This window comes from Balaenoptera acutorostrata, chromosome 4, assembly GCF_949987535.1.
Source record: "Balaenoptera acutorostrata chromosome 4, mBalAcu1.1, whole genome shotgun sequence".
Lineage (NCBI taxonomy): Eukaryota > Metazoa > Chordata > Mammalia > Artiodactyla > Balaenopteridae > Balaenoptera > Balaenoptera acutorostrata.
In genome coordinates this window covers 89,384,242-89,409,138 of record NC_080067.1, presented here as the reverse complement: position 1 = coordinate 89,409,138, position 24,897 = coordinate 89,384,242, and the positions used below count along the sequence as shown (strand labels likewise).

The window sequence follows — 24,897 nt, the reverse complement described above, 5'->3', positions numbered from 1 at the left end:
AAAGCACTAAAACCATTAACCAAGATATTTGCTCCTCGTGACTAGCAGTAATCTTCTACCAAGGGGGTAAGTGCTGGTGGCACTCACCCACTTCTCCAAAATCCCATATGTGCAGACCTCCCCCGTTACCTCTTTGGAGCAGTTCCTCAGAGCTATCTGGGAGGATGTCTCCAGGCTATAGTCCTCAGTAAGTCCCCAAGTAAAACTGAAACTCAGAGCTCTCACATTGTACATTTTTATTTCAGTCAACTGGCACCATTCCTATTACACAGATTTATTGTTCAACTGTGCTCAGCTTTTTCAGTAAAATTAGAAGAAACTCCAATTTTCAAACAGGTATATGTGCATTAAGAAGAAAACTACCATGTGATTTTAGATATGGATGCTAATGCCTAAACATTAGTTATTATTTCTGCACCCAAGTGCTTAGAATGTTTAAAATGCAATATATTCGTGTGGATTTTTCAAGTATTTTGGAGCATATATGAGACATGTTTGTGCATATCTAAGTTTTATACATATGTATTTATTTTAACTTATATGAGTACTGAGTACAGTGTACATACAGGATATGATATTCACATGTTATTTCATTTTTTGAGAGAACTTAACCCTCACAATTATTAACTGTGCATAAAATCTAAAAAGCAGATATAACATATTGTATAGGTTTGACTACTCATTCAGAATAGCCGTTCTTTGCTTTTATGATATTGGGAAGAGAAAAGAGTTAGTAAAGAAATAGAAGCATTCCTCAAGCCCCTCTTCTCTAAAACGTATTCCATATACTCTCCTGAACGGTCTGGAATATCCTTCTCTGCAGCTACCCCATCACCCTCTCAATGCAGTGGGAAAGTCGGTGGGTAATTGGGTCCAGATTGGAGATGTTTAAATATTCATGAGGCTGGCAGGGGACTGGAAGGGGGTGACTGTCTAGAATGGGGGTGGGGCCGGGGGAAGTGATTAGTCATTGAAAGCTAGTGAACAATTCTGAGAAAGAGATCGAGAGACAGGGACGAAAAAGAGGGGTAGGCAGTGAGTGGGTGGGGAGAAGAGAAAAGAGGAAGAGAGGGAAGAGGAGAGAGAGAGAGAGCATGTGCGGCGAGCAGTAGCTGTGGACCTTACAGTTGCTGCTAACTGCCCTGGTGTGTGCGAGGGAGAGAGAGAGAGAGAGGGAGGGAGAGGGAGGGAGAGAGAGTGCGCTAGCGCGAGAGAGCGAGTGAGCAAGCGAGCAGAAAAGAGGTGGAGAGGGGGGGAATAAGAAAGAGAGGAGGAAAGGAGAGAAGGCAGGAAGAAGGCAAGGGACGATACGACCATGCTGTGCTGTATGAGAAGAACCAAACAGGTAGACCTAAAGATTTTTACTTCTTGCTGTTGTGAAATTACCAGAGTGCAATATTTCCCTGTAAAGGTAGAAAAAATATTTGAACCGCTTCTGCTCTGGCCATGGTGCTCGCGTTTCCTTAGCATATGGTAACTGATGCTTGCATCCCGGCTTTTATTCTATTCTTTCACAGTCTGCTTTTGGAATGCTGCTACTAATTAGGATGAGGTTAGAAAAAATACGCCTGTTTGGCTAGAAAAAAAAAGATTTTTTTGGCTATTAGTAAATGTTCAGCGCTTTAGGTCTCTGGTTTTGCGGATGTGGATATGGAAATGGGTGTGGAGGAGAAGACGTGAGCTCTACCTACAAGATGGGGAGGCAATCCTTTATATTATTTGCAAAAAGCAGGGTTGAAAGAATAATATTCAGTTATGAGTATTGCTTGTTCTATCGTACAATTTTTTCACATGTGCTGCGGAAGAAGCCTTATTTCCTACATGCATGAGCTTCACATGGGTGCAGGCATTAATGGAAACACATGTGAAGGTTTAATTGGTTTATTTATTTTTCAATGAATGAATGAAACTGTAATTTGGGAGTTTTGTGTTTTTGTTTTTTTTTTTTTTTGAAGAGAATCTAGAGACAACTGGGGCTGGGGGGAGAAACTGGCCGAGTAGAAGGGGAAAATCCCCTTCCCAAGACCAGCAGCCGATTGTGCACCAGCTGGTCCGACGAGAGGGTGGACCACGCCCCTAGGAGATTCGAGCTCCGTTGGGATGGGAAAGACGAGCCCGAGTATTACCTGTTGGAAATCAGGTCTCTTCTGCCCTTCCTTTGCATCCTTCCTGGAATTGTAGTGACCAAAGACGGACTAACATTCCGGATAATAAGCATGGTGACTTATTTTCATCAGGAAGAAGGACACAAACAAGATAAGCAAGAATCAGAGTCCCCTCCCTCTCTCCCCCACTGCTCAGGTTTTTCTTCCATTTCAAATTGCTCACTTATTTCTTGAAAGACGTTTTAGAAACTTGATTGGGGTGAGGGTGGGGAAGAATGACTAGTACGGTATTCCGCAGCAACCGACAGTGCCGTGGCATTCTGCAAAGGGAGCTTTCAAACGTTGACCGGAACACGTTTGAGTGATATTGGCGAAGGTTAAGGAGAAAAATGGGTGTGAGATTTGGGTGAGTGTGTGCTTGTACGTGTGTGTGCGTCTCCCTGCGAGGGGAAGCGGTCTTGGTCAAAAAAGACCTTTGCACGCTGGTTGCCTTCGGGTTAGGGTGCAAGAGATAGGATTTGGGCATTATTCCTGTGCAGGTATTGCATAGGGGGCAATTTGTAATACACTCGCTGAATTCGAAGAGGGTGGAGGGAGAAGTGGAGAAGAAACAGGCTGCCAGCTTTGCACATTTAGCCAGCGCCCTGGAAGGGGGGCTGGGGGTGGAGGGCAGGGGGCGGGGTAGTGAGGATGAAGGAGAAGGAAGAGGAAGGGGAAGGGAGACAGAAGCAGAATCTCAGAGCAGTGAGTGGAGAGGGTGGAGAGGCGGGGCAAAAATAAATAGATGATAGATAGATAGGGAGATAGATACAGAGATAGATAGATAGATGATAGATAAAGTATCAGGCACCTGGGGTTTTGTGAGTGGTTTGTGTAAGGGTATTTGGGGAAGAGCATCAGAGTCTTACATGTGGCACTTCCCTAAACTGCTATATGATTACAGAGATTGATGCTTCCGTTGGCTCATTTTTCAAACCAGGACATTTCCTCTCCTTGTCTTCCTTCATTCTAATACATAAATGCAGTACATACAGGTGGCTGGGCTAAGCACACTGTCAAGGAAATGTTCTGAGGTTGCCCACCTGGTGAGCTGCAGAAATAAAATTTAGGAAGGTGGAGCCCTAAGGAAGACAATGCTATTCATTAAGAAAGCTTTAATTTGGGGGAAGAAAAAAATATGCTGGTTTACAACTTTTTGCCACCCTATGTATACATATACATGTATACACATGCCGCCTCTGACAAAGGAAACCAAGCATGATTTTTCGAAAGGGAATTGACGCTAAAGAAATTCCCTTCCCCAAAAGGGGGCAGCTGCCTTCATTTGGGTCCTCTTACTGACAGCCTCAAGTATTCACTAGGATATGTGCAAAGTGATGAAGCTGAAATTGTGTGTTTAGGGAGTTGTAGCAATTCACATGTAAATGTGTACAGTATCCACATACTTTACGTACAACAGTCATGTGTGTACTCTGTGTGGTTTCCATATGCCGGCATGTGTTTTTGCATAATTCATATTCAAGACAGAAAATTGAAAGGTATAGAAATAATCCTATTTTGCCATAAATCTGATACATGTGTACTTCTGTGTGAAATGGTCATGTCCCCTACTGACCACTGCTGTGTATCATTCACATAAGTCAGTATTTAGGATGCCATTAAGTCAGACTAAAGGAAATGGTGTATTCAGGGCGTGGGCTCACACTCACTGACTGGCATTTCTATAGCCTGAGTACTTATGTCTCACACAGGTTTTGTGCTTGTGGGTGAAATGATCCTTTATCATTCATGGCAGAATCCGATTGTGTTTATCTTTTTTCTGCCATCTATTCATCACCCTAGCCCTTAGTAGGGAATAAAACCAGGGCAAAAACCTGCAAAGGTCTGAACTCTGCCACACCCATGAAATCCAGCAGAAACGTGGGAGGGGGCTGGAGGGATTGCACTTCCTTCCTCTTCCACTTGAGCTGCATAAAGAAGCAGTCCTGGATTTCCAAGTTGTAATACATTGAGAATGGCTGAGAAGAAAGCATAAATGATCTTTATTAGCCATTAATTACTACTATAGATTATTATAGCAGAAAGAAGAGAATGAGAGTGGGTGGAGAGGAGAAGATGGTAAAGGAGTGGTCAAAGGAGGAATAAGATAAAAGAATCCCTGACATTTTATTGGCTTCTGATTTTTCAAATGTCTTGAGGCTAACTTTAAATAGCTTAATTACCATGCGTTTGCAGATGATGAAAAACTTGCAAGATCTGTGTCCACAAAGCAAGAAAACTGCGAGGTGTTTCTTTTGTTTAAAAATAAAGACTTTAATTTGTAATCGAAGTAAAGAACACCAGCGCAAGCAAGAAGCCCTTCTAGCCCTCACGCCTTCAATCGCCCCCAACAGCTGCATTTTTCCGCATACAACAGATAATTCTTATATTAACTGGATCTGTGGTTCAGAATTCCAACCTGGCTGTGCTTTTCCCTTGCAGTGTTGGAAAGGTGTGGAAGGACGCTGCCTTGCTGATTGGTGCAGATTCCTCCTAGTGATAAATTGGATTCCTCCTAAATCTCACCGAGCCACACCCAGTGTCACCCAGGGACTAAGTGAATTAATTAAATGGAAGCATCGTACTTAATATAATTGAAACTGTTCTTTTTTTTTTTTAAATGGTGATTTCTACCACACATTTCCAAATTTAAACAGAAGAAGAAATCATTTAAAGGGCATTTTTTTCCTGCCAAATTATCTAGACTCGCAGAGAATCTTAGAGAATTAATGGTGAATCTAGAAATGCATTAATATCTGGTGACTCTATAATGCCTTCTAACCCATGCCAAGGTGCATACACAACGATCCCTGCTCTCCCATGCTGACAGTCTGTAACTCTGCTCCCCTCCTTCCCCACCCATGCTGAGGCAATTGGGATAAGAAAATATAGGGTTAACTTTCTCTCTTGCTGAGCTGGCAAAACTACAGAAAACCGTTCATGCTTTCTGCTAAAGGGCAGCACTCCTGTTCACTGAGAGGAAGAGTAGCTTAGGGTCTCCTTCGCCTCCATCATAGTGCAACTGGGGCTGATGAATCTACATACTTCAGTTTTACCTGGCTCCATAAGGAAAAGGGAGGGGGGGGTGTCTTTGAGGCAATGGTAGGTGTATCTATTAACCAAATGTTTCCCTTGTTCATATTGATAAAGTAAGACAAGTCTGAAACCTTCTTCTAATATTAAAGGGACATTTCAAAGGATGCATATACTCAGGTCATCAAAAGAGAAGGTACAGCATTTACCTAATCACTTCCCTATTAGCTGTCATAGAGGCATTTAGGCAACCAAGCATGTCTGTTGTCAATCAAAGAAGTGATTGTGGGCAGGAATTCTCCCTTCCGAATTTCTGAAGTGTGGTCTGGTTGCCCCTGCACCATTGTGTTGATCTTCAGAACATTCTCTGTGGTATTGGGAAGAGCACTGAGCTGAGAGTCCTTAGTTTATACCACTTACTGATTCTGTGATCCTTGACTGAATCACATAATCTAGGGCTTCAATTTCCCTATAGTATGGAGACTTAAAAAAAAAAAGTGAAAACAAACAAACAAAAAACCCATCATGCTTACCTTAAAGGTTTTTGTAGGGACCAAACAAAATTGATATGAAAACAAAGGTCAATACAAATGTAAGAAAATTTTCTCTCTGAGGTTTGCAACATGAGTCTTGGCTTAGAAATTACCAGTCTTCCAGGATTGTCAAGTGCCTACTACGCTTTCTTTTCCTGTTAGAGAGTAGTTCCTTCCGCTCGTCGTTGATTCCGCCTCTTCATCACTCCCCATTCACTATCCCATTTACTTTTATAAGGCTTCTGTTCCCATAATTCCGTTGAAACATATTCTGAAAAAGACACCATATCCAGTGACTCTTTAGTTCACATCTCATTTGATATGTCTTTGGTATTTTTTATTGTTGCCCATTCCTCTTCCTGAAACTGTCTCCTCATTTGGCCCCATCATAGTTCTCCTTTTTCTCCTCCCTCTCAGATAGGTCCTTCTCCATTCTTCTTTGCTGGCTTCTTTCACTCTCTCCCTCCCCAAATATCAATTATCTCCTGGTTATTTATCTTGATGCCTTTCTCTTCTTATTCAACACACTAATTCTAGGTGATCTCATCCACCTCCAGAGCTTGTAACCACCTGTGTGATTTCCAAATCTGTAGACTGGATCTCTCACCTGAGTTCTGATCCATAGATATCTCTGTCTAGATATTTCAGAGACACCTATGCTCCTTATGAACAAAGTCAAACTCAGTGTCTCCCATTTTGTACCTCTTAGTCTTCCTCCAAATTCCCACCCTTATTGCTGTAACACCATCTATCCAGCTTCCAAACTCTAGGAAAATGGGAATGATCCTAAAAGTATTCTTTTCTTTCAGTCCCCAAATCTAGTTATGAAATTCTTTGATTCTAGTTAAAAAGATTTTGAATTCATCCTCGCTTTTTCATCTCCACCACAAATAAGCTGATTCTGACTTTCATTACCTCCCATCTGGACAAAGACAATAGCTTCTTACATGGACTCCCTACCTCCATCTTGTTCTCCTTCCGTACTTGCAAATAGCATTGCTCTTATCTTTACCTAACACAAGTCTGATCAGATTGTGTCCCTCCTGACAATCTTCTAATGGTTCCCTGTTAACAGTAAGCTAAGTACAAACTCCTCAGCATGGATTGCATGAACTAGTCTTCCTTTTTTTTTTTTTTTTTCTTTAATTTGGCCGTGCTGCAAGGCATGCGGGATCTTAGTTCCCTGACCAGGGATTGAACCCGTGCCCCCTGCAGTGGAAGCGTGGAGTCCTAACCACTGGACTGCCAGGGATTTCCAGCATGATCTAGTCTTGACTATCTTTCCAGTGCCATCTTCAAGCACCTCTTCTCTCAATGACACTACATCAGTATTTCAGGCCTGCCTTGATGTCTTTGCTCTATGCCTAGAAAATTTCATTTCCCTCTCAGAATAGAAAATTGCCACTCCGCCAGTAAGAGTTAGCTCTTTTAAGCCATTCTTGTCCTCCCTGATGTTAAGTTTTCTTCTACCTTCTTTGTGACCACACTGTAGTTTGTACAATCACTATTATATCATTTGTTACACTATACAGCATTTGTTTTTTCACATACTGGTGTCCATACTGTGAGCTGCTTAAGGGAAAGGGTGAAATCTTGATTATTTTTCTATCACCAGTGCCTACCACAATGCTTGGCACATAAAGTAATGGATTTTAACTGTGGATAATCTGTTTGCTAAATGAATACAGAACTAGGTTTACAGTCTTTCCATAAGTTGTGGCATGTCTAAATGGATGGACCACTACTAGATATTTTTTTAATCTATTGGCATCAAATTTTGAAGTGGAGCTAATCATCATTGATTCTTGTTATTGACCTATAGACATGAAAACCATCAGTTTTTTTTTTTTTTTAATTGGGGTATAGTTGTTTCACAATGTTGTGTTAGTTTCTACTGTACAGCGAAGTGGAGTTCCCTGTGCTACACAGCAGGAAAACCATCAGCTTTTAATGAAAGCAGAGACAAAATGCAAAATGAGCCCAAGTATACTGTGTTGCTCCAAACTATTATAACTGGTACTATCTGAAAACCTCCCTTTGATGTCCACCAACCAGTGTAGCGGCCCCACCCTCTGAGGGTAGGAGAGTCCCAGGTTAGACCCACGGTTATCATCGTCTTGGATCTTCTCATGCCCTTCCTTTTGGGCCCCAAGTGCTTACACCTATTGCTTTGTTGCACAGCTATTCCAAATAGTCCCTGACTCAATCCCTCACTACTCTTAGTTATTTCCTTGATCACACAAACTTTTAAAAATGCTTGTAGTGTTGGCCTGTGCTCAGGGGCCCACGCCCAAGGATTAATTCCAGTTTCATTTGGGTATCTTTTCCGCCCACCGAACTAGCCACATAATAATATTCCACAAAGAGAAATCTTGCATGAAGGTAAAGGGAGGTTGAATGGTAAGTAGTCCATCAAATGTCTGTTAAATGAATGAGAATCAGGTCAAGTTTATCTTTCTTAGGTTTGAATTGGCTGAAGGAATTTGAATCCTGAGGTAGGCCTCTTGTGGCCAATATGGGACACACTCTGGCTACAGCTTTACCTGAAAATACTCGTTGCCAGACTCATTTCTCTGACTGAATTGGCATGGCCTTGAGAACAGTAAGACAAAATGATCTATTGGTGAAGTTGAATAGTGTTTCGCAGTCTCCACACCCTTATTTTATATCTTGCTCATGGCTCTCAATCTCTTTCTTTGAGTTGTCCTATTTTTTTTCTCCTCCCCTCGGGTCCAAGTGGAGTTTGTCTAATTAAGTAATGCCAGCTCATAGTGGGGGAGGCCATAACAGGAGACTTTTAAGAAAAAGTGTGTCCCTTCCAACTTTCCAAATAGGTATTTTAGGCAAAACTGGTACATTAAGGTATGTCTGACACATAGTAGCCTCTCAACAAAAAATATTTATTGAGGGAATAAATGTAGGAAGGGAGGGATCATTATGATGGGCCATTAGGGGATATGTTTTGGTACAGAAGATCATAGTTATGTACCTGTTGAGAGGTGGCTCTGTGTAAACGCACACTCAGCTCTATTGGTCCTCCTCTCAAGGTGGTGGTGGTCAAAGTTACAATTCCAGCTCCTGTCTGCTAGAACAGAATGATACCCTTGCAGTGAGTTCAGGTTGTAGAATGGGAGTGTGACCCTCCAGATTCCCTATCCTTAATTATTTACAGATCTTATTTTCTTAGATGTTGTTTGTTTAATGTCCTGTTTCATGTCTTTGTAGTGGAATAAACCCTACCCTGGGTTCTAGACCTGGCTCTGCCAATTGCTTGTCGTGTGACCTTGGGTAAGTAACATCATCTTTCTGAGCCTCAGTTTATTCATCTATGTAAGTGGGCACATAAAAAGAATATACTCCAGATCCAGACTTACCTTTTCTACTAGGCTGGTGTGAGGCTCACATAAAGTGATAAAAATAAAAGTGTTTTGCAAACGATGTGTTTTTCAAGTGTAAAGTATTATTAATTGAGGAATTCCACATATTGAAACCTAAAGTACTCACAGTTCTATGCCAAGAAGTACCCTTGCTCTCTGTATAGAATATTCATACATTTCCCATTCCTACCCCTCCTCTCCTTTTCTCCACAGAGTAAATATTAACCCTGCTAATGGATGGGAGCATAGTATGTCTTTATCATTTCCTTTGAAAACTTCAGTGACAGAACTTAAATAAGCAAATATTCAAATTGTCATGCAACCCCAACGATCAGTTCAAAGGCATTAGAAATATGCACTATTTTTCTTTTTATCTTTTTCTGTTTTAGTCTGTTCTGCACATTTAGATTTCTCTTTCCATTTGCTAAATTGGCTGCTTCTCCCCTATCCCCATCCTCCCCCCCCACCACCTCACTTCCAAACTGGGTTCTCAGCACTAAGATTACCAGGCATGCTGTGCTCACATCAATCACATGAGAACCCAGTCAGGCAGAATAGTAGAGAGGGAATGTGGAGCTGATTGGGAGATTGAAAATGGGGATGGAGCCTGGTTGGGGAAAGCACTGCTCAAAGATGATCACCTGAGCACAATTTTCATACAAACTCAGGGTTTCTCATTGCATCAGGAATTAACCTTGATCAAAAGTGGTATACAGTCCTGAGTCTTTTCCAACTCAACTCTAAAACCGTAAAAAATCTAAACTTTCAGGATCTCCTCAAAGGACATTTCAGTTCTCCTACGTCCCTGGTTAATTGGGATGTTATCCATTTAATAATACAAAATTTATCCAATTCTCATATAAGCAATAAATTCTTGCAACCCAAAGGATCTGATTTCTTAATGTATGGATAATATTTGAAAATATTTTAAAGAATAACAATGGGATCAAGTTTGTCTAAGAGATTTGCTTTTCCTAGAAGCCAGAAGTTTAACATAGAAAAATTAATATCCTGGATATTTTGAAAAATACTTTATAAAGGGGGCTTATATAGAGTTTGATAGAAAGATACATTAACTAGAAATTTGCAAATATGCAGGTGTCCAGAGGGAAGCAATTATTTTTTGGATTATATTTACAGTTGGTTAATGATCACCTTTAATCTTTCACTCTAGCCACCTGTCTGTGTCTCGCTCTGCTTCTGTCTCTGTGTGTGTGTGTGTGTCTGTCTGTCTCTCTCTGTCTCTCTCCACACACACACACACACACACACACACGTACTTGTATTATTTATGTCTCCTTTTATTGGGTACAAGTAACAGACACCACTTTTAATGGTCTAGAAAAGGGATCTATTGAAAGGAAACTAGATATCACTTGAAATTAAGAAGTTGAACAGCCAAGCTTATGGGAACCAGAGTAGATCTGGGAACCTCAACGTAAGGAATTCATAGACTTTCTTTCTGGAGCCCTGCATTTAAAAGACTCAGTTGCTAATAACCCCAGCTTCTCTGGCTCTCAATTAGAAATTCTAGCTAAGAAACAGAAATATATCTATGTACATACACATATACAGAGAGAGAAAAAGAGAGAGAGAATATGAGAGAAAGAATGAGACTGAATGAATCTGACTGGTCCTTCTCAGTTCAGCTAGTTACCAATAGAACAATCATCTCTAACTGGATGAAGGGCCAGATCACGTGATTTAGACAATTTCTGGAAATTCACACCTGTGAATCTAGGTAGAGAATAAATTGGCTGAGAAAGAGTCTCCTGTATGTCCATAATAGGGAAGCTTACCGGATTAGGAGGGATTTACCTCAAATGTGGTAGATCACTATTTTCCCTTTGGCTGTTTTCATTTAGCCTGTATTATATATTCTTATTATTGGTAGAGTTATCACCACCGATGACTCTGAAAGGAAGCAGTAACCACACAGATAACTGATCTCATGAGCTTTTATACCTAAAAAAGAAAAGTTAGGGCAAATCTCCACAGCTAGAGTTGACAAGCATTTTTTTCACTTTTTTCCAGAAGCTGAACTCTGGCAGGTTCCACCTGACTAAGAGGAATATCAGCTACCATATGCTCTTGCTAATTTGGCATGGTATAACTTTGATCTAACTTTTCCTTTTTGGTTTGTGGGATTCGTTTCTGCAAAAGGATTGGGCAATAACGGGTGTAAAACATCTCCCTTGAATTTATATCAGAGAAATGCTACTCCTTGATATTAGTCATCTCATTTTGAATGCCCTTAAATTAATTCCAGCAGTAATCATCATATTTATCTATTTTTAGCAAATTGGCACTTTCTAAAACATTGAGCTGTTGTCTCCATGTGCACCAGTTTGCTCTAAATGTAGAATTTTGGTAATTAGCCTTACATCCATTATTTGTAATCCCAGTTCCAATAACTATTCAAAATGTTATTTTTAAATGAAAATTTGAAAGACCCTAATGTCTTCCCATTAATGACTATATAAAAGAGCTAGATGAAGCAAAGAAAAAATAAATGAAATGATCTCCAAAGGTTAAGCAAACTCAGGAATTGGTTGCTTTTCTAAATGGCTTCAGAACCTCTTAGTCAGCAAAACCAGCCTAGGAACTAGCCTAGACTAGGAGCTGTTAAAATGCAAATCCTCTTCCCACTCCTACTTGCTTTTTGGTTCAGAAACCAATTTACCAGTTTGGAGTATAAACTGAGAAGTAAAAGCTCTTCTTAATAGCCAAACTAGATCCTCAACAGCTAGTCTAAAAGATGCATTGCACAGTTCTACTCAAACTCCAGTAGAGGCAATTGTCTCTTGTAAAGAGAAATTATTGGTTTCTAAATAACTAACTTGCAATTAGATTTCTAGATCCATATTGTATTGGGGTTCTAATGGGGGAAGGGAAATAAGCATTGACTATATTTAGGGTGGACATTGCCTTTCAAAGCCCTTTTCTTTAAATCTTTATTTGAGAGATGTAAAGGAATAATGAGACTTTATAAGTCATCCACCTTAAACATCCCCCATTTCATCTTCAGCTAGGCATTTGGAGAATTTTTCTTCCAAAGTTTTACTGGATTAATATTTCTAAAAATTTCTGAGATTTTCAAAAGGAAAGAGAGAATATTATCTCACTTAAAAAATATTGGCTCTTTCTTTAGATGAATCTGATTTGGGGGTTTGATTTATTCAGTTTTGGTAATTTATTTAGTTTTTTTCTGAAGAGTAAGCACCATTTGCAATCTTCCCTTAACCACTGCATTTCAAGGACTTATTTACTCCAATGAAAGAGAAGGCGATTCTGTTCTTTATCGCCTTGGAAAGCTACTCTGGAGAAATCAGGTTGGTATTTAGTATTCATTTGAATAAATCTTTCATGCTAATCTAAATTCAGTGCTCTTCATGTCTTTGATTGCCTTTGATTGAGAATACGGAGTGATAGCTTTTGATAACTCAGCCAGATTTGTGTTCCATACTGATGGACAGTTAACTGGAGAGCTGTATAGAAAACATCAACAAGATCTAGTTTCTTGCATACTTTCTTTCATCTTGAACTTCATACCTTACCCCTTTGGAGTGAAACCAGTATAGAAGACGATATGAAGAGGACTATTCTTGAAAAGGGACTATTCCACACTCTAGAATTACCGTTTGGAATTGGGTCATTGCCCTCCAGTGAAAACTGTCATGGGAACGTAAGACCACAGATGGCTCAGACTTCACTTCTGAACATCATCTGGAAGATACAGTAAGCCCAAGAATAAGAGTATTTAGGAAAGAATCCAAGAAGTTTGGGCACTAGTCTACTTAAGTATACTTAAGCATACTGAGGACCCAATTCAGTTTTTATCCTCACTTAAGTGAAAAGAAACTTGATTTTTGGTGAAAAAAAAAGACTATGTATCTTTCAGTAATTATGGGTTTTCCTGTAGCCTCTACAATTCTATGTTCTCATTCTAGTGTCACTGGAAACTGATTGGCTCATGTATAGACTGAAGTTTATTTTATTAAGTATGTCTTATCAAAATTGCTATTTTTACTGAACTTAGGTATATTGTAAAAATCCATCCATAGAGGACCAAACTATGAGAACCACAGGAAAACCAATAGAAAAATTAACTTTCCCATAATCTGAGATTTCCAGATATTAAAAACATTATTATTTTTTCTTTTATTTTTTGGTTACCACTTCAGAAAGTGTCATGTTAAGCTAATTATCTTCTCCCTAAATTAGACCTCTGACTCTCCTACTCTTGACAATATCTTTTTGGAGACACCAGACATTCCCAGTTATCCAGCTCATAATATGGAAATAATTACTCTACCTTCCCTCATGAGAGCCATACTATCGGTTACCAAATTCTGTTTGCAATGTCTTTTATGTCTTTTACCTTCTTCTGCCAGCCTTTCTTAACCAGATTCTAGAATAGAACAGAGCCCTAACACCCTAAGGCCCTAAAGCCCATAACTGTAGGTAATGAATTAATCTCTTTCCTGTACATCTAGACCAGTACTAGTTACACAGCACACTTTGCAGAATGGAGGAAACACTCAAGTCATTTTTTAAGTGTTCTGTGGTTCAGATGAGAAACCCCAGGTAAGAAAGGCTGGATAGTCACCAAAATTCCCTGCTTTCTTGGCATCATCTTTGCACACTGCCTGCTGGTTAATCTTACTTTTCACTCCCCTTTTTCTCAAAATTTCAATGGTTTTTCTTTGTTTAGAGCATTAATTCTAATTTATTTATTTATAATTGTTTTTCAAGGCTTATCAGAATCTGGTACCAATCTCCTATTCTTGCCTTACCCCCTACTGGCTCTGCCATTGACTAGACTTGTGAGTTTAAACAAATCTAATCTCTCTGGGCTATCATTTCCCTCTATATAAAATAAAATTATTGAACTAAATTGTCTCTAAGGCTTTCCAACTTATAAAATAGCATGTTCTATAGCAAAGCTCCTCCTCCACTGTGGCACTTTGTCTTAGCCACACTTAGCATGAATTTAAGTATTAGTGTCCCTATACTTTTGTTTATTGTCATTTCCACTACTTGGAAAGTCCCCTTGGTGCCGAGTTCAATTTCACCCACACTCTGAGGCTGGAATCATGAGTTATCTCATTTGTGAAGGCTTTCCTGATGACCAGTGACTTCTTCCCCTCTTAGATCTTCAGTATCACATGCTACCGGTCCTGTTTATTCAGCCTTCACTAAACAGAGCCTTACTTGATTATCCATTGGTATTTGTATGTACCTGATCTTCCCGAACTAGTTTGCAAACTCTTTGAAGGTAAGGTATGGAGTTCAGAGCCTGGCTCAAGAAACACATTTGATTGTCTCTGAGGAGTGTACAGACAAATAGATGGATCTGTAAACTCTCAGAAAGACAAGTGGAGCTATCTTGCATGACCTCTCTGGGACACTTGAAACCATGAAACATGCCTTCTCTTTACTTTCTTGGCTCCGTAACACCTATTTCTGCAGTTTTTTCTCTTCTGTATCCTTGGTTTCACATTGTTTTTTTTCTCCCTTGGCTCCTCTTTCTCTCTCTGCTCCTGAAAAGTTGTTGTTATGCAGGCTTTTGTCCTTATTCTTGCATGGTCTTAGTCAACAGAAGCTCTCCAAGACTAATCTAATCCGTGCCCACAACTCCTACATGACTAATGGGTCTCAAATTCTCCAGGCTCTCTAGCCAAGTTTACTTCCCGGGCTCTATAGCTTTGTATCTAACTGTCCACTAGAAATCGTGTCCTGATGACCCACAGGAGCCCAATCTCCACATGTCCTAAATATAAGTCTTCATCTCTTTTTCCCAAATCTCTTCCCCATTCACATCCAGTCATCTAAATGGAAATGGAACCCTGATTCATTCCCCCAGTCTTCCTTTTATTGTTAGATGCTACTACTTTTTCTAGTTTCTATAAGTAGAAAACAAACAAAATAGCCATTCATTCTTTCTTTGCCGTCACCCTCTACCTCAAAAATATGTCTTGTCTCTGTCCCTTTTTCTTCATCTCCACTATCATCGCTAACCCAGTTGTCTCTCATGGAGACTGACACAACAGCCTTCCCGTCTAATCTCCTGTCTTTCACCCTCAACCTTTTATAATCATTCTCCCCTCAGTAGAAAGAATGGTCTTTTAAAAAGTTTCTATCAGATCATGTGTTTCCACTATTTAAAAACCTTTGATAGCTTCCTATTCCACATAGAACCAAAACCAAACTCATTACTACTAAGGCCTATAAAGGTCTACGTAATCCAGGACTTGCCCCCTCCTCTGAATTTTTCTTATAACCAAACCCTTCTTGCTCACCAAGTCTATTGGCCTCCTTTTAGTTTTTAAAACACACCAAGCACATTCCCTCTTCAAAGCCTTTGCGTGTGTTACTCTCTCTACCCAGAATGCTCTTTCTCTTACTCTTTACTTGAGAGGCCTTCTGTGACACATCCATCCGAGTGGTGTCCAGGTTACTTTCTAACACATCACCCCACTTCTTTTGTTTTCTTTAAGAATTGTTCTCAATCTGATTTTTAAAAAATTTACTTGCTAATTTTCTGGTCTCTGCCTATCTCTTCAAACTTCAAAATCTACCCCTCTTCACATCCCACACTCCACTGTAATTGTACAATTTCATGGAACAACCCATGTTACTTCAGCCTTTCCTCCTTTCTAAACACTATTCCTTTTGCCTGGAATACCTTCCTTTTCCTTCTTTTCTACATAACACCTTTCTAATATATTTCCACAATGTGGCTAGAGTTGTTTTTTTCTTTGTGGAGACTCCTTGACCCTCCAAGCAGATATGTTGATCTTTCCTTTGTGCCATCATTGTGTCTAGTACATGCCTATACTACAACATTCCACAGACTTTATTATAAATATTCATTTACACGTCTGTCTCTTTTGCTATTCTAAAAGCTCCCTTCATGTAGGAATCATGTTTTGTTTATTGTCTTATGTATATAGCCTTAGTTCAATGCTTTGCACATCATAGGCTCCCATTAAATAGAAGTTGAGTAAATGAAGCCCAAACATATGACCAAATATCAGTGTCTAATGAGTTGTATGTGATGGCAAAATTTGGTTAAGTCTAAGGCAAACGTTGCCCAGTTCCCACCAATTAATCATGGAGCCTGCCCACTCTGGCACACTTTATAATTAGGCACCTGATAGATATCTCACACAGAGCTAAGACCCCACAGACTTGGATTTCACCCAAGTGGTGCCAGCTGGTTGCTTCAGCAAATAACAGTCCCCATTTTGTAGAGAGATACTTCAACATGGAAAGATAGCCATACTTGACACTATAAACTTCTTATGATTTGGGTTAAGGATGAATACCAGTTTAAAATTATATATTTTTAACCCATTAATATGCCTTCCAAGCTAGGTGCTAAACATTCAACCCTTTCATAATATCTAAAACTGGTGACTTCTGAAACCCCTCCCAGAGGAATCCTGGTGAAGTTTCACACCCTTCCTCTTTGTTAATGATATGACTTGTAGTTTCATGTACACATTCTCTTACTCCTTTTACTCTCTTTAATTTCAAATTAGAAAAAAAATATGCACTATGATGTTTAATTGTTTTTTCTGGTGACTGTCTATGTGCTATGGAAGCATCCACCTGTCTGATGTTGTTTATCCCTAAACTGATAAACAAAAGGAAAGATTTTCCTACAGGGGAATGAAGAAACAAATGGCCAGGTAATCATTGACTTAACATCTAGCATATGTCTCTTACAAAAATATGATTCCTTCTGGGGAGTGGAGCTGAGGAGTAATGGATTCCCCCTTGGAATTCTGGAGAGGGAGAAATAATCTTCAGTGTAGTCTGTTTCCTTTTTAAGAATATGTATGAGAATCAAGAAAACAGAAGAATGGTTCATGGTCATTAGGTAGCTAGGTCCCTTTGAACTAAAGCTGTATAACATAGAGATTAAAAATACTTTTTTGGGTCTGGCTGGAAACTTAAACACGCTTTTAGATTTCTTTCTTCAGGAAATGATATTCTAAGTTTCAAGCTGCTAACTTGCAAAACAAACTTTAGAAACAAATCTCATTTATAGGTTGGGGTAATGCTCACTCCAAAATCAAATTTGGGAAGGACCAAAAGAATGTAATTTTCCAGTTTAGGGAATGGATGAGCATAAGGAAGGCAAGCTGAAGCAGACTTCAGCTGAAAAAAATGAGTCACTTTTCTCAGTTGTACATTTTTTATTTCAGTAATTACAGGGGAGGTGGAGAAGATACATGAGTAGTTTGGGTTGCTGAGAAAATAGATGAGAGAAGCAAGTATTCAATGTTGGAGAAGTTGGATTGGTGGGATATGGTAGAACTTTGAAAGACCCACTGGACATGGGTGGAACCCTTGGAGCCATTTCTAGAAGATGTAAATTTTAAGTTGCCAATGACCTTATCATACACCAGGAATAGCCAGCAAATCTGGTTTGTTCTGATTAAACAAAATTTCAGCCTAATTCTCTGGAACTAAGAAAGGAGTTTTCCTTGGATTCCAGTGGGTGGTCAACAGGTCAGGCCTAAGTTGGTACAAAAAGATCAGAGAATAAACTAAATAGACTAGAGGATAACAAAATCTATGAGGCACTCTCTATACATATAAGCTTTTATTGCCTCCTAACATTAAGTGGTGCTATCTTCACCACCTGAAACGCTTTCTTTCCTCCATCTGCCAAACTATGTTCTGCCTCCAAAAATTCTGTTGAAAAATCACCTCTTTTATAAAATCATTCCAGACCTTTCCTCATTCTCCATCTGGATCCATGCTGCAATCACTGTAGTAACCTCTCTAGTAAGTCTTCTTCCCCCATATAGTTTATGTGTGTGTGTGTGTGTGTGTGTGTGTATGTTGCACATATATATGTATACACAGAGAGAGAGAGAGAGAAAAGAGAGAAGAGAAAGAGCATTTATATGTTTTGTACTTATTGCCTTTTCTGTTTCCCCTAGACACTGCTTAAGTTTCATTCCTGGGTTTGCCACTGTTCCAGATTTCACAAGGCACTGTTCAAGGCTTCCTACTAACTACCTTTTTATTTAATCTCCCAGGGAAAAGTTGTCATTCTCTTTCACTATGTACCTGATGGTAATAATTATCATTGATTAGTAGAGCTAAAGGGATCTTAGAGATTATCTAGTTGGTTTTTTTAAAACTTCTTTTGAGCCATAGAACTTTTGATCCCAGATATTTCTCAGAATCCAAATACATAAAATAGGTAAAACGTGCTATTTGGCCAGAGCAGAGTTTGGTGGCCCAGCCTTCTGTCTTGTCAGTCCCCTCCTCTCTGCTCTGAGGCACCTCTGAGGAAGCCTAGGGAACAGAATTTGAGAAACACTGATCTATGTCCAGTCCTTCATGGTGCGGATGTTGGGAAGTTAAGGTATTCTGCTAAGAAAGGGCTGAGTTGGAATTTCTTCCTATGTCAGTGCCACTTCTTTCAGAGGGGTGAAAGAGGATCATGCTTTCAATTTCTGGATGAAATTGAAACATATCCCTAAGTATTATAAATTTGTGAAGTCAGCATTTATGTGGTTCATAAATGGACAGGGTTCTTTCACAAATGAAGACTAGAAGTTTTTGTGTTTTCCACCTTTTGACTCATTTATCTTATTTTTCAATTAGTCTTTTTTTTATCAGGACTAAATTTGTGAGACAATATTTTCCTTAAATGTTATATGGAAGTCACTTATTCATTCAATAAACATTTATTAACCATCTACTAAGCCAGAAATTATGCAGAGTACTGGAAATATAGAAAATAATTTTCTTAAAAAAAGAAACACTCTCTGCCCTCAAGTAGCTCACAGTATAGTGTGGTAGACCTCTCTATGTCTATTTCAAAGTGTGTATTCTACAACGTGCTCCTGGATAATTTTATTAATCTCAGGTGTATTTTCCTAATTGTTCAGGGATGTTTTCCACTGTAGGAATACACTAGTGTTTCTTCTCATGTAGATGTGACTATCCAATCTGCCTTGGAGACCTGGAGGGTGAGTTTTGTGAATAAGAGAACATTCATAGGTATTAAGACTTAAATACTGCAAAGCCAGAGGATTTTTAAGGATTAAATGTGTAATATATGTAAAATACTTAGAACTATTCTTGGCATATAGTGAGCACTAATGTTAGCTATTACTTGTTATTGTTGATGTTGTTGATGATGATGATTTGGGGTCTATATTAAAGGAATCATACGTCAAGTATTTTTTGGTAGGAATTCCTCAAGGACTAGTTTCTGGATTTTGGATAGTGTGTGTGCGTGTGTGTGTGTGTGTGTGTCTGTGTGTGTGTACATGTCTAAGGTTTAAGGAACTTACAATTGGTTAATTGAGAAATGAGATATTAATGTCGCTGATTTAAATTTTGCCCACCTTGTGCTCTCAATAGTTTTTAGGACTAATATACATTGGTTCTTGGAGTCTGGAACTCAGAGATATAATTAGCCTATCTTACAGATGTGGTCAATAAAATAAGAATAGAAATTTAAGCTTCCTTCACACTTAGAAGGTACAGAGGCTTATCGCTTCCAGGCAACTAGAATGTGAGCATCTCAAGACCTAGACTCAGTCACCCTGAATCTTCAAGGAATGATGTAAAGATGCAATGGCAATGATAAATTATCCTCAGAGATGCTGGCATTTGGGGTCTGGTGTCTGTGGTACCCAAGAACTGATGTCCTAACCTGTCAGGGGTCTCACCTTGACTCTGTTTCCTGGATCCAGCTTGCTTTCCTTGGTTCCTGCCTATTTTTTGAGCCTTGTTCTCTGGCCTTGCCATCAATAATGTGAGCTCTGATATTATCCGAATCCAGTCTAGTTTCTATGCTTGCACGCAAGAATCTGACTAGTACAATCCTATACTCTAGAAATCAGACCAAAGCTACTAATATTTTTCACCGTGTTATGGCAGCAGCCTCAGGGCTTTTGCTCTCGCCATTCCTTCTGCCTGAAATGCTTTGTTCACACCTATTCTCGTGACTTGCTCCCTTACCTCCTCAGGGCTCTGCCCAAATCTCACCTGTGTAGATCTCATCAAGGAGGCTTTCTCTCATCATCCTATATAAAGCAGACCCTACCCTACACTCCCTTTCTCTCCTTTTTTATTCTCTTTCATTATACCACTACAAAAGTGCTTATTTATCTCTCCTTTTACATTTTAATTGTTTAAGTATTTGGGGAGGATTTTCCTGCTGTGGTAAATTTATACTCATTAAATTGTCAAATATGATGGCATTATTTATTTATTTGATGCAGGCGCCGTAATGGGAAATGCTTGCTTTTGCCACTGGCACCATCTGGCTTTGACTGATTATTGTATTTTACCTGATAGTCTTTGGACAGGACTATCAGGGTGATGAATGGGTGAGAGCGGGAGGAGTTCAAACACTGGTTGAGAAAGGATAACAAACCTGTAGCAATAAGTCAGACACCAGGAGGCATTCCAAACACTGAATAAGATAGAACATCCATCGCATGTCCTATTTGCATTCCAGGTTAAACTTCAAAGAGTCAACGTGGCAAAAACATTCCAAGATAAAAGTAGCAAGATCTTCTAGAAAAGATTTAAGTTGCCAGGCAAAAAGAAAAATCCTTTGTGGTCACTGAGTGTGCCATGATTCCACGTGGTTGTAGTTGCAGCTAGAATTCTGCATCTACCTTTTCTCAGTATCAGTAACTTATAATCTGATGGAGATTTAAATAAAAATGAAAAATTTCAAGACATTCCAACATTCTAAGAGAACAACTGATTTGTGGGAATTAAAGAATAGAATGCAGAATAGCAAATGGTGTCACAATGGCCAGGCATTGGGGTCTGGGGTTATAACCTGATCTTGAACCAAAACCGAATCCCCTGGCATTCTCAAAGCCTGATCTTCATCAGAGGCTTCATTCCAGGACAGAAGTGAGGTGGTAACTTTGCTAATGTGGGGCATCTTCAGCATGCCTGGATCCCTCTGACAGTCTCGTTGAGGCAGAGAGCCTAAAAAAGCTACCATTCAGTCTTTCTTCTTTCCCCAAAGAGAGACATCTTTAAGGTGCATGTATGGCTGGCCCCTATATTATTTTGGTTTATCTATAAATCACCTATCACTTTCATAGTATCTTCAAGTTAGAAGCGATTTTAGAAGTCATCTTGTCTATGAAATCATTGATTTATTCATTAGGAAACATTTATTAAGTGTCTACTATTAATTAAAGGATGTAGACTGAAAAAATGAATCACATATGCTTGTCCCCTCTATAGGATACATGAATTCCTCTCCATGACATCATTATTAGGTTGGAGTTCAGCCTTCACTGGAATATCTCCAACATTTTGAGTGTTGTTGCTATTCATTTATAGCACTCCTCAATAGAGAGAAAGCAGGTTAACCTCACTTAAAAGGGTAGTAGGGCCCAACCAAAACTTTGCTTACCCTGCATCATTCAAAAAGTCAGAGGGAGAATCCTTGAAGTCAAAGTCGAATACGTGAAGCTCTGGACAGTTAATTTAGTGAACTCTTTCACCTTTGTCTTCTTGTCTTGATCCCTGACAAACTTCACTGTGCCTCGCCATTCTTCACGCTCATCCAGAGATGGGAGCTAAATACCAAATTTGGATATTTGTAACCAGTGAGTTTTATTCTCTTGTTGCCACAAAAAAAATATCCCCAAACCTCTTTTTTTCTTTTTTTTTTTTTTTTTTTTTTTGCCACACGGCACGCAGGATCCTAGTTTCCTGACCTGGGATCGAACCCACACCTCCTGCAGTGGCAGTGTGGAGCCCTAGCCACTGGACTGCCAGGGAAGCCCCCTGTTGTGTCCCCAAACCTCTTAATGTATTTCAGAACACTTTCACTTCTTAATGAATGAAGCTTCATCAGCTCAGTTTAGTTTTGTTTGCACAGAAAAATCAAGCTTTGGAATAAATTTAGAATGTTAAAATGAAATTCCTACAGTTGTCAAATGCTTTGAAATATCTCAAGAAAAACACTTATTGATGCTTTTCAGCATTTGGCCTTGGCAAGAATTTAGGTATTAAGAGTTCCCACAAAATGAAAAATAAAATGGCATGCAAATATATACACATATACACAAAACCCAGACTATGGACTTTTAGGAATTTTTGAGATTTCTAGTTTGGGTCTAAGGTAATGATCAATTGTCATTTGTCAGAACTTTGGTTTAATAACAATTTTAAGAAATTGAACAGTGGACTAACTTAAAGTTTTTTAAATGTGCTACTAAAACCAAAACATATTAGATTATGCCTCTTGATAAGATTATTCTTAAACCATGATTTAAGATTCTTCTAATATTCCCTCACTGTCAGGGTCCAGAAACTCAGGGCCAAGGGTAAGTCAGCCTTAGATAAACAGATTGTATGGCCTAGGCCACCAATCTGTCCAGCATTTGTGACCTATAAAGATTCTTCCTGCAAGCATCTCTGCTTATGCCAACTGTTTATATGCACAGTGGCAACTTCCAAAGCTGTCATTTCCAGGTTTGCTTTGCTTATACAACTAGCTGTTACTGTGCTGGGACTTTCTTTCTTTCTTCTTTCTTTTCTTTCTTTCTTTCTTTCTTTCTTTCTTTCTTTCTTTCTTTCTTTCTTTCTTTCTTCCTTCCTTCCTTCCTACCTTCCTTCCTTCCTTCCTTCCTTCCTTCCTTTCTTTCTTTCTTTTTTCTTTCTTTCTTTCTTTCTTTCTTTCTTTCTTTCTTTCTTTCTTTCTTTCTTTCTTTCTTTCTTTCTCTCTCTCTCTCTCTCTCTCTCTCTTCCTCCCTCCCTCCCTTCCTTCCTTCTTTTTTCCTTTCTTTGCCAAGAAAGGCTCAATTAACCCATGAGTTTGGTCAAGAATAGAAGTTGAAGGGCAAGACCTGAAAATTACAGCATTTAATTTTGCACAGTGTCTTGATGATGGAGCAAGGACTCAGGGATGGCTACTCTTGGTGGAGATTCAGAAAGAGTCTAATGAATGAGCATGAGGGGGTGATCACACATATGCTTCAAATCATTCTGAAGAAATGGAAGAAAATAGAAATAATCTAAGACAAAAGGAGGGGAAGTTCTGCAGCTATTCTGAAATAAGCACATACCCTCAGAAATATTTGCAGTGCCCTAAATTAGTAGATTGCCACTTCTGATAGAGAAGATATAATCAGGAAAGATCTCAACCACAAGAGACCCCTCCACTGAGAATTACTTGCAATTTGGAGCCATATTGTGTGTCAGAAACCCTTTTCTCATCCTGTTTTACATGTTATGTATCTCTTTCCAGGAAACTAAACAACCAACTCATGTGTCCTGAACCCCTACTATGGACCTAACTCTGTTACTAATATGTACTATGGGACATATTGTGATGGGCAGGGGAATATAAACCCCACCATCAAGAAGGGGAAAGAAGGCTGATGTTTAAGAAATATGTACAAACTAAAGAATAATACTCTTGAAAATAGCAAAACAAGGCACTCTGCAATTAAAGGAAATGGGTGCTGTGAGAGATCAGTGAGGGGCCGTTGGAGGAGGCAGAGGAACATGAGGGCTTTAAGGGTGGGAAGAGTAAGAGAGTGTTCAATATGAGGGAGAAGAGACAGTATTCCAGCTAAGTGGGCTGGCACAGCTGCTTCTTGTGGAGCCTTAAGGAGACTGTTCTGAAGAATGTGAAGACTGTTTGATGGTAAGAGTTAGGAGGCGAAATAGGAGTGCAGATGAGGCTTAGCCAAAAAAGGAAAACAAAACTGGCCTGCTGTGGTGAGAAATTTGTGCCATGAGCAGCTTTTGACTAAGGGAGTGACATGATGAAAGAGATATTTATGGTACATAGGCATGCAGGATTGCATGGGGAGACTGGAGACAGGAAAGCAAGTTACAAGGTTATTTTTAAAGAGAATAAGAATGAGCAAAAGAAGCCTTGAACTAGGGTGTTCACAACTGGAATTGAAATGTAAAACTAATTGCAGACCTTTTGAGAAAAATGGACCATTTTCAGTTCCTATGGGACATGAAGAAATGTCTCTGTCAATACATGTGGTCTGTGACCCTTCTAATTTTTCTGATCAAGTGACGTGGTATAGGCAGTATGACAAGGCACGTCGCAGAAGTAGTCCCTGTTTTAGGCAATTACTATGGGCCCTTCTGCAGACCTATTCGCTTTTCATTTTCATTTCCTTAGTTCTTGGATTGCTAACTCTATATCCCACCTTTATTTTCTGCTTCTGACTCCTTCAGGTAGACCCTATCAAATATTCCTTCTGGGCCTCTGAGATTGGGGATCCCCTGGACACTGGACTCTCAATCCTACTCTCTTCTCTAGTCTTGGACACCATCTTTAGCATGGAACTCCATCACCCCATTTCAAACCCACTGAACTCTAGAAGCCAGGCCAATTCCCCCCAGTTTGCCCTGTGATAGGTAGAGAAATGAAATATGATTATAAGATTTCCAGCTTAGATAGTGGAGTGGAAATACTCTGGGCAGAATCATACACTTGAAAGGAAGAGCTGGTTTGTAAGGAAGATGATGGTTTTAAGTTCCAGCACGATCAGTATGAATGAGGCATCCAGAAATGACCAGCTGAAGATTCAGAAGTGGAGGGAGAGATAACAGGTGCAAGTGACTCAAAGGGAGATTGAAAGCTTATTCATCTTCATGGGCTTCAGTCGAGGGAGAGTTAGAAAGAGAAGAGCAGAGGGAAGGGCCTAGTCTCCCTTCAATGGCAGAAGATACTTCATTAAAAGAAACAAAAATCAGTAAAAGAACTAGCATAATCAGAATCAGAGAAGGCAGTAAGGAAAAAGCTTCAAAATAGAATGGTGA

At 39.4% G+C, this 24,897-nt stretch overlaps 1 protein-coding gene across 1 annotated transcript in view; it reads left to right on the top strand.

Annotated features, from left to right (window-relative positions):
- The first annotated feature begins 1,200 nt into the window (after positions 1-1,200).
- Positions 1,201-24,897, top strand: part of GAP43 (growth associated protein 43) — a 91,996-nt gene continuing 68,299 nt past the window's right edge. The window contains exon 1 of the mRNA XM_007181900.3: positions 1,201-1,345. Coding sequence (XP_007181962.1) covers positions 1,316-1,345 — 30 coding nt within the window. The 5' untranslated portion in view covers positions 1,201-1,315. The remainder of the gene's footprint in view (positions 1,346-24,897) is intronic.